The following is a 16,319-nucleotide window of genomic DNA, read 5'->3' on the forward strand; positions in this document are numbered from 1 at the left end:
GAAAATCTGCACATTGACCTAGGTCTGCCAACCATTGCCCAATGGCTCAAATTAGCTTCCAAACGTTTTTTCGATTCTGCTCCGCACCACCCGAATCCCCTGGTAGTTGCGGCTTCCGATTACATCCCGCTTAGGGACGGTACTGAAAAGTATCGGCGTCCGAAGGACGTAATATACGATCCCGACGACCCGATTACCCTAGCCATAGAGGCAGCCAATCAGCTCGCGACACCAAACACTTCAGGACCCCGATACCGACCCCGCCGGCGTGGTCGACGATTTCCCTCATTCAGCGCTTATCGCTATCGACCCACTAGGGTCGATTAATTCTTTCAAATATTTTTCCTCTCAGACGACGCCCTGAGCCGAGGTTCGCGCCCAACTGGGCACCCTCAGGCCTGTTGTCTTAAATGTTGTACCGGGTGAGAGCCTTCAGCGCTCCCCATTTGTCCGGCCAAGTAGTTAATGCCATCTGCGGCAAATCTACAATAAGTCACGTCAAAAAAAAAAAAAAAAGGGCCTCTACCTTTTAGGCGGATAAGAAAATGACAGGTATAACTTATAATAAACTTAGATGGTGTGTACTGGAGTCAGCGCCGTCATATTTGTTGATTAGAATTATAAAATGTATCTTAAACCCAGTCGTACGGTCACGAGCATTAATATGTATACACTTTAGTACCATGTCACATTAACTTTTTTGACAAATTGAACTGTAAGTCTCACTTAATGTCAAATATGTTAGTGCGACAGAGTCCTAAAGTCGGTACATTATATTGCTCATGACTGTACTTTAGTTTCACTTTTAAGTATTTATTTTTTGTTGCGTCATCCCGCATAATAGTTGTTTGTAAATGTTTGTTTCCTTATGGTGGTTGCCTGGAAGAAATTGCTCTAGAGCAATAAGGCCGCCCAAATTGTACTGTATTCATGTGTTATGTCTGATTGTTGAAATTTAGTTATGTGCAATAAATCATATTTGATTTGATTTGTAGCCACTGTATCCATCCGCAGGTTCCAGCGTTCGTCCCACCTCTCCCGCCACAAGCTGACCCACACGGGCGAGCGCCCGTTCACGTGCGGCGGCTGCGGGCGATCCTTCGCACGCTCCGACAAGCTGCGTGTACATACTAAGATCTGCGAGAAGGTGGGTATACAGTCATGAGCATATAATGTACCCACTTTAGGACTCTGTCGCACTAACATATTTGACATTTAGTGAGACTTACAGTTCAATTTGTCAAAAAAGTTAATGTGACATGGTACCAAAGTGTATACATATTAATGCTCGTGACCGTACAAAGGGTGGGTCAAAAAACACTTGTATTTCAGGGGGGTTTAAAAGGCCACATTAAAGCAATTCATCTAAAAGAGCAATATTGCTATTTGATATTTATGTACATTGCGCATTTGATGCAAAATGTTGTATGTGAAATATTATTCCGATCGGGTAAGTACGTCTAGCTCCGGAGTAGCTTCCGAGTATAAACAAAAGCCGTTGGTCCCGGCTATTAGCCGTAAAAACACCTCCACCAACCCGCAGTGGAGCAGCGTGGTGGAGTATGCTCCATACCCCCTCCGGTTGATTGAGGGGAGGCCTGTGCCCAGCAGTGGGACTTACATAGGCAGTTTATGTTATGTTATAAACAAAAAAGGCATTTTTAGAGTGTTTTCCAAGTTACTATATTAGGCTAGTACAGTCAATTTTGAACGTTTTCATTAAACAAACAAATGACAAATAGCATTATTGCTTTTTTAGATGAATTGCTTCGATGTGGCATTTTTAACCCCCATAGTAAGAGTCAATGGAGATGGAGGGGTGAGGTAAATCTAGACCCGATACAAATAGGTGCGGGGCGGAGAAGTTACTTTATTCTACTGCAGTATATTTATATTAGTTCCATAACACAAGCTCACGACTATATCCCAATTGGAGTAGTTATATTGTTTTTTTTTTTTGTTTTGTTTTTTTTTTTAAAGGTTTCATAATCTTTGACAGGATACCGATGTCTCCCTTTAAGCATAATAATAGCTTGTGTTGGGAGTTATACGTACATCCAATACAAGATGATCTGTGGGTTTAAAAAGGCTGCATCGAAGCAATTCACCTAAAAAAGAAATAATGCTATTTGCCATTTGTATGCATTGCGCATTGTGGTAGGGCTGGCAGAGGAAGACCGAGAAGTACTTACATTGACCAAATCGGAGATGTCCTTAGAAAAGGTTTAATACGATCTACTCTGAACCGGCGTGCGTGTATGAAGCGATTGATGAATGTGGAGGAAGCAAGAGAAGTGTGTCAGGGTCGAAGCAAATGGAATTCTATAGTCTCTGCTTACCCCGGTGGGAAATAGGCGTGGGTAATCGAGCTTTCTGTTAGACCAACGTGGTAGGTGGTGAGCCTGTAATGGTCTTTTCTGTTAGTTAGACCATGTTTGTTTTCACAGGAGGACCCAACAGTGGACATGGCCAACGAGGCTCGCGAGACGAAGCGCGAGAGCAACTCGGAGGTGATGTCCGGCATGGTGCGCACCACGCACCGCGAGTCCGGGCACCTCGTGTTCACGCCCAGCGGGGACGTCATGCTGCCGCCAAGGTACTGCGATGTGATACTAAAGTCGAACTTTTAATCAGCTGCAGTACACTGACGTTTCAAAATGTCATTCCGTAAAATAATGTTGCCAGCCTAATCTCAATAGGGATGTGATTCAGTTCACTAAAGATCTAATCGTTCCACAACTAACTCATAATACTTAATTTACATAAATTAAGTCATACTAACATCAATATGGACCTTTTGTTTTGTATTTTCCTGTTTGTGCAATAAAGTATTTGTTATGTTATGTTATGGACCATAGTAGTTCGAAATATTTTTTTTTATTTGATTTTGATTTAATTCTATTTTAATTATTCATTTATTTCAAAAGCCAAACCAATCTGATCATTCATTGAATGATTCACTCACTCACTTAGTTACATCCCTATTTATTTTTCTTCAAAAAGCGGCAACCCACAAAACGTCATTTTACTGCAGCTAATAAAAAGTTCGACTTTAGCGGTCCGCCTCCTGTCCATGCGAAATTTTTTTCGACCTATGGTATCGTTTTTATGATTAAGCCGACCCTGGCGGCCGATGGGTTTTTTTCTCTCTTTTTTATCTTCGTAGTGTTTAACGAAAAAAATACTTCTTATACGTGTCTGCCCCTAGAACCAACCCTGTGGTCCTGAATTCTACGTTGGAGCCGGTCCGCAATGAGATCAACCCGGGGGACCTTGTGGACCCGCCGCGTCGGGGCCGCGGGAGGCCCCGCAAGACCCCATTGCCGCTGACCCCGAAGATAAAGAAGCGTAGAGGACGCCCGCCTAAGACTTCGCTCGGTGAGTGAAGTATGACTCTGACTGCATTGACCTGATAATAAATGGTAGACGGGTCGGTTCTAAAGTGAAGCAAATATAGAAATATGCAGGCATAAGTACGGCTTCCTCCTTTTTTATAAAGTCGGTTAAACAATTTACAGAGGTTTCTGTAGTCCATTGAATATTAGCCATATTGCAAATGATAGGGTATTTGACTGGACCAAAAATAAATTATAAAATGCTAATCTAGAAATAGAAGCAAGTCTAAGGCTGGTATTGGTGCTAATTCCTGCAGACGCCATCTAATTTTATTTTAAGTTATACCTGTCATTTTCTTATCCGCTGAAAAAGAAAGGGACGGGTAATCGGCAAGCATAAAATTTATGGAATACACGTCAATTTTAAGCAGAAATCTAAAATAACCGTCTAAAAATTTTACATCGGCCAATAATCCGTAGAGTCCAAGAATTAAGTAGACAGCACGTTAAACGGATTGCATACCAGCGAGATGCCTATTTTATTAGCCCGGGTTATTCATTCGTTTTGAAATTAACTTGTTGACAATCATCCGTCCCTTTTCTTTTCCGCGGATAAGAAAATGACGGGTATAACTTAAAATTAGGCGGTGTTTGCAGGAATCGGGGCCACTAATAAACTAATCTCAGCTTCGAGACTGCCCTCAAAGTCACGTCAATGTGATAGTTCTTATATAAAAACAGGGACTTGAGGTCTTGAGAGCAGTCTCAGCTGAGATTAGTTTATTAATACCACCCTAAGATGATCATAAATAAATCTCATTTCACTTTTCGAGTTATTTTCGTATTTTACTTATGAATTAAGTAACAATAAGTGTGACGTGTGACCGCTTTTATTGATGACGTCACAGGACAGGATTTCCATACAAACTCCACAGAAATCGTTTTGATAAAAAGTATCTCATTTGACTAAGTTGTCAAGTAGCCTATTATGACAATCGACAGTGTAAAAAAATTGTGGGATTGACATGTCACTTTGTTTATGTGTCAATCGCATACATTATTATCTTTATTTTTTATTATCGATTGTCAAAAGAGGTCGCAATCGTTTGCAACTTGGCTAACTTTTAACAGTTTTTCTTTTTCACACATTTACGGATTCTAATTTTGAATTCTTAGTTAATTTATGACGTGTGAATGGAGTATAACTTTTTAAATGTTTTTTTTTTTAAACCCGTCGTCTATTTATTATAAGGTCAATATCTGAAAAAAAATCGGCCGAAGTAAAGTGAAAATTGATCCTGCAATAAAGCTTCGTTGTCAATAAGCGATGACTATCGAGCGACACGACACGAAGACATAGGACGATATAGGACGACGTTCTCTATGTCGCCGTGTAGAAACGTTGCCTAGTGTGGACGAGACTTTACGTATATAAACTCACGCCCGTGATTTCTAAAAGGTTGGGCAGAATCATAAGTAGTTACATTTATATTATTTATCAAACTGATCCTCTGAACATAAAGTTGAAATTATAATTTCAAATTCATTTTACTTTGGTTGAGGGTATAAATAATTATAAACTATATAGTGGTAGTCAATGAACATAAACAGCCTTCCGGTTGACTGAGGGGAGGCCTGTGCCTAGCAGTGGGATGTATATAGGCTGTTTAAGTTAAATTTATGCTAAACATCCTATAAAAAAGTCCCACTGCTGGACACTGACCGATATGCATATTTGATTCGTCCGCGTTATTGTTACATTCATTCATCAATTTATAAAATGAAGATTTAGCTAACAAGACTTGTTTCCAAACCGAAACATTTAAAAAAAAATCAACATCTGTCAATTATCCGCCCCTTTTCCGAGGATAAGAAAATGACAGGTATAACTTGAAGTTAGGAGGTGTCTGATGGTATCTCTCCCTGAAAACCTCCGATTGATTGATGGGAGGCCTGTGCTCAGCAGTGGGACGTATATTTAAGCTGTTTTTTTATTTTGTTTTGTTTTTATTTTTTTATTTATTGTAACTAAACGTCCGCAGATATGGAAGGTTACGTGCTAACGGGCGGATCACTAGTGGGCGGTGAGTGAAGGAGGTGGAAGTTTCGCATGAATTTATACTTTTTGCGCTCTTGCATGTGTGCTACAACAGGACAGAAAATAATACCGCTGTAGAATAAAGAATAGTACAACGTATAGAAAGGTAATTCTCCGCCCCGCACCTGGTCGGGCGCCGACCTCTCACCCCCTCTGGGTCTTACTTTAGTCTTAAATGGCCGAAGTCGCTAAGGAGTAAGGGAAAGAGCGCGCGGACTGTGTCTCGCTCGAACTTACGCGTAAGTGGCACACGGTAAGAATGAGATTTTTATATGGAGATGGGGTGTGACCGTGTACCGCCTTCCCGCGTAAGTGCTAACGAGACAGACAATCCTCATGCTCCTGGGTCTTACTTTAGTCTTAAATGGCCGTGCGGCACGCTGAGAGGTGAGGATATGGTATCCCGACGTGCCGGCAGAGTAGGGGAATGATTGGTGATGATAAAGTAGAAGCAACAGCAGGAATATCTACTCACAATTTTCTCACTGCACAGCACTAAACCTTCTATGTTACTATAATTTTGTAAATTACTTACGTGACAATTTACTCTTATTAGCAAATCACCAATTGTGGTCGTACGCCAATTTCCAAAATACAGGCTTTGCCTAGTTTGGAGATTGGAGTCTAAAAATTAGTTTGTGCAAATACTAATCTAGAGTATAAATTACTATAATATTGAAGTATGTAATTGTTTAGTTTTGTGCAAATCTCTTTTATAAATAAATGAATTTTTACTTTACTTTTACTTAAAAATATATACAGTTTATTAAAAGCACTTCACAAACAGTAACATAGTCACAAACATAATAGTTCACAATATACACATTTCACAAAAGAATCAAGACTTAGGAATTAGAGGGCACGGCCCTAAACAGTATAATATACTTGTTGTTTTAATGAAGGTCGGGGATGCAGTGAGTCAAAAGTGAGTAGAATGAAAGGCAATGGAATGGAATGAGAATTTCGTAATTTAAAATGATGATGGTCCGAACAAAAGGCCAGTATGTGCAGAGTTTGTACTCTGCTACAGCCGTAAGCTGCTAAAGAGTAAAGGAGCATGACCATTTTCCGTCTCGTTCGCACTTACGCGGGAAGGCGGTACACGGGCGCACCCCGGATACTCCATATAAAAATCTCACTCTTACCGTGTGCCACTTACGCGTATGTTCGAGCGAGACGAAAGTCCGCGCGCTCTCCCTTACTCCTTAGCGACTTCGGCCATTTAAGACTAAAGTAAGACACCCCAGAGAGGGTGAGGTCGGTGAAGGGCGGAGAGTTACCGTTCTACACGTTGTATTGTTCTTTATTCTATGACACGGTAAGAATAACATTATTCTATAGAGTGTCCGATTTGTGGTACACCCTAGGGCAAAAGAGACCAAGAAATGTCATTTTGACAGCTGTCATTCGCATCGTACTAGAACGCAAATAGTATAATCATAATTCATAACATTGGCCTGTGAATATTGATACCATCAACAAGTAATCTCCTTTTTCAAGAATAATCTCATGTCCACCTTTTTTGCATGTTGGTACCGTCACGAGCATTAATATGTATACACTTTGGTACCATGTCACATTCACTTTTTTGACAAATTGTACTGTAAGTCTCAATAAATGTCAAGTATGTTAGTGCGACAGAGTCCTAAAGTGGGTACATTATATTGCTCATGACAGTACAATAAAGAATGATGAATTTCTCTCAAAAAAGTATGGTATTAGGAACTAACGGGTGTTATTCCTGTTTTACATTAGCCGCTGATTGGTGGGGGTCTTAACATTGATGGTCGTACCCACGGAATAGAAGAAAGATGTTGGAAGGGCCAAGGGAGTGTGAAACGCGCGCCATAAAGTATGAGCAAATAGTTCAGCAACTTTGCACTCCATTCGTCCGCAAACTTTCCGACACACGGACCTCCGCGACAGTATAACTTGCAGGGCAATAAGTCAAATATCGACTATCATACAAGGTGATCCCTCCTTATCACAGGAAAGCTAACAACCTTAGTATGATCGGCTATTAATCACAAAATAATTCTTCTTCTATCGTGTGGATTGTGAGGTGGATTACCAACCCCATCAACACTGGTGTCAGGGTTACTATTGAGCCGCCAAAGGCCCCTGACATGGCTCATATAACGACTACTATCTTACGAAAAGTAATAATACAATTGCAGCCGGTCACATAAAATATACATAGCCGGTAAAGTGGCTATGAAATTTGTAAAGCAGTAGATCGTAGTTATCTGTTTGCAGGAGTAGTAGTAAAAGAGAGTGGTTGAACCGACGAAAGCGGTTCTCAATTTCTCATACAAAATACGCGTTAGGGCCTTTCCAACCTCTTTCTTCCATACCGTGGTCATCTTAAGTCTAAAATGCCACTATTGTCCCCTTGGAAACGCATTTTATTACCATATTTATTACATTTAAATTTTATTTCATTTCATCCAGGTAAGTGTGGTCTCAATTATTACCGGGAATGAAATTAATTGATAGAAATCGAGAATTTGTTGAAGAAAATCACATCTGAATGCGATTTTTTGGGAAAATGCGTTTAAACTAGGTTTTCACTATAAGGAGACGTTATAAATAACATATTCAAATTCAAAAATATATTTAAGTAGGTAACATAGTTACACTTTGAATCGTCATTTTTTGCATAACGAACGTCTCATCCGCCTCAAAATATTGCGGCTTCTCACAACCTGTTTAGCCGGGGAAAAGAAGCTGGAAGAAAAATCTCGACAGAGGGCTCTAGATGTTCTTTTTAAGCGAGTATATCCCAGTTGGGACAGTCAAGAAATACATCGTAAGAAAGCTCACCGAGCTTATAAATAATCCTTTATAATCCCCAGATATGGAAGGCTGCGTATTAACGAGCGGGTCTGTAGTGGGCCCCAGTCCTCAGTCGCTGCACCTCACGCCGTCGGGGCAACATCTGCTCATGAAGAGGAAGCGCGGACGCCCACCCAAGAACTACCACGTTCCTCGAACAGGTAAGTGATTTGACTAGTTGGAAACTATTATCATTTCTAACTTCTTGATTCCGGATGCTTGTGGCTATTTAATTTGCGATTCTATTATCATTTGGCTATAAAAATGTTTATATTTTGCCTTAAACTCTATTCCCATAGGTATACTACTATTCCTCATCATTTAAACCCATTCCACGAATGCCCTCAGAGAAATAGGCTACACTACCAACATCATTGATTTTTTTAATTATTTTATTTCTCAGCATTTAAACCCATGACATACCAAAATGATGTCTTAAATATGCAAATATGCTGTCATTACCTTAAGCGAACAAAGTCGCGATGGTTATCAACTCATGAATCATATTATGAGTAATTCCCTTGTTTCGTTTTGTACTCATTATTCGTCTGACATGTGCTTCCTAATTATTTGGGTGCCGCTTTTTTTAAACCTTTTCCTTCTATTGAATAATGAAGGGCGATTTTTTATATTTTGTACTTATAATGTATTGTTGCATGTTTTATTTTTAAACGAATTTAATATTTTTTCTTCCATTCGCTCTCTAAAAAAAAACAGTGAGTTTGTAACGGATGAAAGCCCTCAGTACTCAAGTACTTAATGCCATCAGAGGCAAACCAAATGTGTCACGTGAAAAAAGTAAATCTTCAGTCATCAACCAACTTGAGGCACCTTTGTTTATATTTAAAAATGAATATTGAAGGAAGAGCAACAGCTCACTTTGATTTAAATACATGATTATTACTACTTTTTTGGTAAAAAAAATTAAAGTCAAGGACATCGTTTTGCGCACAAAGATATTAACTACGTCATCGGCTTATGCGTCAGCAATCTTAGCCTCAAAAGGTCATTACACCATAATTAATACTTTTTTTCTATGCTTCACTGTTCTGTTTGTCAGGCGTTTTCACATTTCGAAATATACTTCTCTGAAAAAAGTCCTGAATTGTTGTTCAACAAAACTCTAGTTTAATTACGAATTTCGAACATTCATTTTAAGAACTAAAATTTTTTTTTATTCTTAATACTCGTATTTAATTTTTTTGTGATTATCAGGTACAAAACATTATAATAATAATTATAGCCTTTATACTTCTCAACGTCCCACTGCTGAACAATTAACCGGAGCGGGAATGGAGCGTATAATGCTGCATTGCGGTTGGTTGACTGTTACGACAGTAACCCGTTTACCTAAAGCGTAGAATAAAATATCCCTGCATCAATTCGTATCGCGCTCCGAACTAGGTTTATCTTACCCCCCCTAAACCGCTAAGGAGTAAAGGGGGGGTGGCGGATTCTCTGTCTTGCTCGTACTTACGCGGTAAGGTGGCACACGGTAATAATGAGTATTTCGGATAAAGTGCCTGGAGTACTGATGTGCCATTCCCGCTGTAAAATCTCTTTGTTGGTAACGAAACTGACTGCTTTTCTTTTTCAAATTGTTCTTTCTTGTACTTGTAAAGCTCGTTTTACATAAGTTTAGCGCCTTTTTACTGCCGGGATTATTCCCAAATTGGAAACATTCCCGCGGCACATCACTGGTCTGGAGTGTGCCCAAAATTGATGGGTTCTATTTAGTTACATATCACTCACTCTTGATATTTTATATGTTTGCATTACAGAAGGACGACCCAATGAGAACTACAACGCGACGAACCTGCCCTTCGGAGACTTTGCCTACCTGACCGAGATGATGTACAACCCCCTGGCCTTCAACTACGGAGTCACCAGCGTCGACCCTGACCGCAACGTCGACGCGGACCAGACAGTCACCACCGACACCTCCCACGATAGAACCATCGACGTCTCAGACTCTTCATCCGATGATGACGACAACTCACGCGTGGAACCAGAGGAGAACGTACCCCCGGTCGCCATGGAAACGCAAATCATGACCGTCGGCGACTGCCAAATCGTCAAACTGCCCCCCAATTCCGACGACAAGGATGACAAAACCGATCAGATACAAGACAACAACCAAGTTACGTCTACAGCTTCCAGCTCCGTCACAATAACGCCGATAACCACAGTGGGGGACTGTACCATACGGCCGGTGGAGAATAACACATAAAGTGCCCGATCGTCGTCTACCCCATGGTAAGTGAATGTCCATTATCTCCCTCTAAAATATTAGTGAGAACTCTTTAACTATGCTCTTGTATTATTGGCATAGTGTACGTTTTTTAAATGCATTATACTTATCAAAATATTGGGATTTTCCCTCTTTTTCAATGTAAACTTAGCTACTTGTGTAGCGCGATGTAGGTCGGGGTAGACATATTATTGTGGTAGCATTGATTTGATTACGACGTGTCTTTACCGTGCTATAGATATAAATTTGTCTTCCTTGTGTGAGTAATCTAAGTTGGCTAGTTAGCAGAGAAGTTCCTTTCGGAGGCTGTACCGTTGGATGGTTACAATTATAACCGTCAAACTAAGAATAGGTCTTAGAAAAATCTGGCAGCTGCCTTGACGTGATACGGCCGAAAGACGACGTTCCAGACCGAGAAAAAAACTTATATCATATTTTACTTAATACATTTTTTCTCTCATGACGTTTCTGGGAACAGTCGGCTTTCATAACTAGCCAAGTCCCAAGACTATTCGCCTAAATATCTACGAAATGCTACTACAATGATTCGCATTTTATCTTTAAACGATTATAAAATCGACTGTCGACATGCATTTAATTGGTGGATCGGGGAGTGAACACAGCAAGCTTTAGTTTAACCGTGATACTCAACTCTGTAATGAACAAATGAATCGTCACAATTACGCAGAACGTTTTGCGGGAAAATTCAATGCTTATACAAGATTGTATGTGGAATTTCGGGGAGATACCGCTTTAATATGGCAACACTTAATAAAAATAAAACAATAAATAAAAAATAAAAACGTAGTAGTTTAAGCAGCTCACACAAGTGCCAGTTTCCATACATATTACAATAGATAAAACGTTATTTACACAAATATAATTTAATTTTCCCGCAAAACATACGTTCAACCATATGATTATGTATAGATATGTAATATTTTGCGAATATCTACATAGAGGCGTCATATTTACTACATAAATGTTATAACGTGAACTATATAGGTATTGTAACATTAATTATGAAATTTGTGCACTTTGAAGTTGCCTTCAGTGTTTGACAACTTTCTTTTAAGCACTTGTCAAAAGTATTAAAGATTTATACCTAGTTATTTTTCGTGAGCATGAAAGGATACTTATATAAACAAAATACACGCGGAAATGGTAAGGACTAATTAAGTATTTAACCAACCGACGTTGGCCAAGGCCTCGGTGCCAATTCTGACACAATCTTAACACGTTGGCAGTCCAGTGATCCATATACGGGTCATGACGAACTAGCTCCGTACATTCGTGACCCATACATGGGTCACTAATAAACGAATTGAAGTAATATGCGGGACTTACAAGGAAGTCAAAACATTTTGTATGGGGACTGTCAACGTGTTAACCTAATTTTAGTTGCGACAGCTCTTCGAACTAGTGCCGTCCTTCACTTACAATAGGTGCAAGAGAGACAGAGCTAGTTTTAGTCCTGTCAAATTGATGGTGGCTCGAATAGGCACCATTGCATAGCTGTTAGCAGAAAAGTTTACTACCAGTTTACCACTCTAGAGCGAATAAATTTATTTAATTTGCTTATAAAATGAAGAATACATGAACATAGCGTCGCGTTCTCGCGAAAACCATGTAAGTGCCTTTTAAAAAAGTACATTCTGGTGTGATTTTCTTCGACAAAAGCTCGATCTCAATTTCCATTCAAGTAAGAATTGAGACTATACATTTTTTTACCTCAATTGGGTATTTGACTGGGTCAAAGATAAATTATAAAATTCTAATCCGGAAATAGAAGCCAGTCTAAGATGATCAAAAAACATTCTCATTTTACTTTTCGACTTATTTTCCAATTTTATTTATGAATTAAGTAACAATGAGTACGTTTGACCGCTTTTATTGATGACGTCACAGTACAGTATTTCCGTACAAACTCCAAAGAAAACTTTCGTTTTGAAGTTTCGTAAAAAGTATATCGTTTGACTAGGTTGTCAAGTAGCCTATTAAAACTAGCTCGTCTATTGCGAGGATTTGTTAACAATAACCACATGCGAATGTGATTTTCCAAAATGGCGCTTATGGGGTTTTCTAGAAGGTGACGATATATAACAATACATACATGATACACCAACATTCAACGAGAAAAATCATATTAAGTCATCGTCATGCTCACGAATTTCAATTGATCTGATTATGAAATAATAGGACTTACTATCACTCTATTAAAATTAGAATACTCTAATGCTGGTTCTACTTTAAAGGAAAAAAAAACACTTGGAAGTTTAAAATGACAACACTAATGGAAATTATCCAATCACAACCCATCTGTGTTGCCAATTTAAGCTAATTTAACTTGTAGCTTTAAAAATGGCAATTATGCCAAATTGTTCCCATGGTAATGTCGTCATGAGTAGAATCGGCATTATATTTTTGAACAAGTGTCTTTATGTTAATTAAGAAGTAGATTGGCTGTCTGAATAAGTTTACGTTAAAACTTTAGTTATATTTATAGTTATGTAGTGTAAGCACATGCTATACGCCTTTTCCATGTCTTATCCGTGTAGTTTAGTGCGGGTTTTCACTCAATTTCAATACTTCACATATCGGAAGAAACACAATCGGAAGATTCAAGCGGGCACAAAAAATCGTATTAAAAAGCTTTAACGCCTGCGAAATTCTCAATGCAAATACGTTTCGTGGCTGTATGGGCTACGTGCCCTTCGCCTAACCAGTACAACCAAAAAAAAAAGAACTGTTTCGACGGAATAAAGTGAAAACTCGAGCTAGATCTACAGTATCAATCTCTGTGAATACTAGATCGTAGAACGTAGTGTCTTAGATAAAATTTAATATTCTAAATATTACTCGGCAACACCACACGAACAAGTGATACGACGTAAGCATATATTTAACAGATTAGCCGTAGTGTGGCAGGTGCGACACGACACACGGACCTCGACCAATACACACAGCGTATACTACGTTGATAAACGTGTCGTATAAGCAGTCGAAGCCCGCGATGTTTGTCGTGTCGCACCTGCCATACTACGGCTGCATATCTAATAATAACGTATATTTCTTATAGTTTTGCCTGTAAAAGCAATGAATAATGTATCTTAGTGAATAAATATCGTATGCAATAATAGGTGACCTTTCAACTGAAAAAAGTTCAAGACTGTTATAAATTATAGATCGGACGCTTAAATATCAAAAGCGGAAAAAGAAGGATAACTCGGTCAATTTTCAAAGAATATGACTAAAATAAGACCTTCGTGGCCTACTTTTTCTTTTTTCAATTGAAATGTAAGTCACGGTCATATTATAGTATGTATAACCCCATAAGGACAGCTGTGTATCTTAAGCCAGGGAGCTGTAAAACAGCAGTGGCACGAATCATTATTTTTTTATATACGGAACCCCACAATTTAGTTCCTTTATTTTGAAATACGCTTCAAATAGTAATTTTTGCATAAATAATAAATGTCTAAAGTATTATCTACTGCTACTGGCGACTTAAACAGTTATTTTCAGTGGATTATCTGTACAGTAGAATAGTTCCTAACATGTAATCGAAACAAAATTATAACCTTTGAAATACTAGAGTAGCGGAACGTAATAATTTCTTTAATTTAGTTTTTAAGTCGAAATCATTACGATCAAATTAATTTACAATTAATTTTATTTTTTCGAAGTTAAGTTAAATTTAAATTTTGTCGTGCGAACATTTTAATTTACGTATTTAAAGGAAGACTGCTCGGATTCGCTTTGCTATTTAACTTTGACAGTTTTGTTTTTTAAGTAACTTTTTAAATGTAGCCCAGAAGAGGCAAAGTAATGATGAGTCTCAGACGGCAAGCTAAGCTTTTGAGAATTATTTAAATATAGGAATCTGTATTTTTATAACGAAACTAAGCGTAGGTTTTATTGAGTACTCGTATAATTTTAATCATTTATCCCACAGCGTAAGTTTAGTGTTATGTTAGTTGAGTTGCGTGCCGTATTGGCGTTGTGTTGTCGTTAAGTTTATTAAGTGTTTCTTTTATAAAGTCCACGAGTAACGGAACACTTTTTTATTGTAGATTTGTGTCAGGTAGCACTCGCTTGACCAGACAAATGGGGAACTCCGTCGGTTCTGGTCAGAGTAACAGTTTGCAATAATTCTATTCTATAACAAATCAGTCATAAATTCATAATAGTTATTGCAAGACCATTCCATCCATCCATTATAGACGGTGACACGCACCTATCATGTTGGTCGAACAGAAAGCTCTGAGGCGTGGGTACTTAGTTCATCCTATGACGGGTGTACCTTTGACTACCCCATTGGGATATGATCGGGAGTTTCTATTTTTAATGCAAGTCAAAACAGTTTTGAGATTAGCCCGCATATATAATGAACAGTCTATGATGTATTTGATCCTCGCAAGTTGTGCCAATATTCCTAATACGTACTCGTGGACTTATCCTTTGGCAATATGACGAAAGTAATTTATGGAATGTTAGAGGAGTGTTCGGTTGACTGCATTTATATTTAAAGTTTTGTTGTTTCCAACGGTTTTGAAGAAAATGTTGTAAATGAACTTGTATGGTTTGATCAGGCATCTATGTGTTAAGTCAAAATTGCAGCTGTAGTTGTTTCTATAAGCATGTGAATTCGACATCTGGGAGCGTTGTGGCGCGGTGATTTGTATGAAACCGTTTTCGAAGGTTCAAATTCTAAATTTGATTAAACTAGTGTTTTGTTGAACAATGTTTTGATGAGAACTAAAGTCTCGACATCATCAAAGAGCCATTTACCTATAAAGTTCGATATCGTAAGTCTGGATGGCGGTGTTTAAATAGTCACAATTTCAGTTTAAAATTCTCAAAAGACATTACACTTAATGAGAAATTAACGTATATAAGTAAATAAATTGAGTGGTGTCATATCCACGATTAGCTCTTTGATGCTGTTGAAACGTACTATTCATCAAAAACCAACACTTCCGGATTTTTGTTTAACAAAACACGAGTTTTGTTAAGTTTTGAATTTGGAACATTAACAATGAGAATTAAAATCTTATAACACCCACTGTAAAATGACATTGGTTTTTTTGTTCCTCGTATTTAATATTTTTCTGACAATTCTCATAAAACATGAACTTTTTAGGTGGTAAGTATATAAGTTTCGGGTTCGTCAAAAAGGGTCCATACAAATCTATGATATAATATTCGCGCGAAAAGCAACCATTGCAAAAGCATTTCTTCTTCTTCTTTCTTTCTTTCTTCATTGCCGCTTGGCTCGCAGGTGTAGAGTTTACGGCATAGCGTAACTTGAATATTTTAAACTTATTAGTGACAGCTGAATTAAATCCAAATCAGTCTTCTGTTTAGTTTTAGTACATTTACTCTGTGACAGCGACACAATCATACTCGAGGTAGCGCAAGGATTCGGAGGGTAGTTCTAAACGTATTTTGTTAGCGATCAGGATTCGGCGAGCGTATATTTTTTTGTAACGCCGACTTTCCTGTATTGTGAAATGATTAAGTTATTGTCATTTTACGTTGTGATCATGTGAGTGCAAAATTTATATTATTATGTAACCAGTTTCGTTGACAAACGTCAATTTACGGGCAGCAGAAGTAACAACTATTATGTAATTCTGCGTAGTCCAAAAGCAGTATTTTTTAGATTGTAATCTTTTATTATTATGAACTTTTTATTATTTTAACATTTATCAGATACGATCGTTAGTTTATTTCTAACAGTGAACTATTTAATAAAGAAATCACAAAATGAATTTGAGTTTCATTCTCTATTGGAGGT

At 38.2% G+C, this 16,319-nt stretch overlaps 1 protein-coding gene across 2 annotated transcripts in view; it reads left to right on the forward strand.

The window, feature by feature from the left end:
• The window catches only part of LOC126373781 (myoneurin-like), a 30,506-nt gene extending 14,213 nt beyond the window's left edge, over positions 1-16,293 (forward strand). Inside the window, exons 8-13 of one of the 2 annotated variants that reach the window (XM_050020066.1) lie at positions 1,015-1,147; positions 2,448-2,596; positions 3,209-3,378; positions 5,378-5,419; positions 8,289-8,429; positions 10,050-16,293. In XM_050020066.1, coding sequence (XP_049876023.1) covers positions 1,015-1,147; positions 2,448-2,596; positions 3,209-3,378; positions 5,378-5,419; positions 8,289-8,429; positions 10,050-10,498 — 1,084 coding nt within the window. In that variant the 3' untranslated portion in view covers positions 10,499-16,293. The remainder of the gene's footprint in view (positions 1-1,014; positions 1,148-2,447; positions 2,597-3,208; positions 3,379-5,377; positions 5,420-8,288; positions 8,430-10,049) is intronic. The other variant, XM_050020067.1, reaches the window with a different exon arrangement.
• Positions 16,294-16,319: the final 26 nt, after the last annotated feature.

Source organism: Pectinophora gossypiella, chromosome 16 (assembly GCF_024362695.1).
Source record: "Pectinophora gossypiella chromosome 16, ilPecGoss1.1, whole genome shotgun sequence".
Classification (NCBI taxonomy): Eukaryota; Metazoa; Arthropoda; class Insecta; order Lepidoptera; family Gelechiidae; genus Pectinophora; species Pectinophora gossypiella.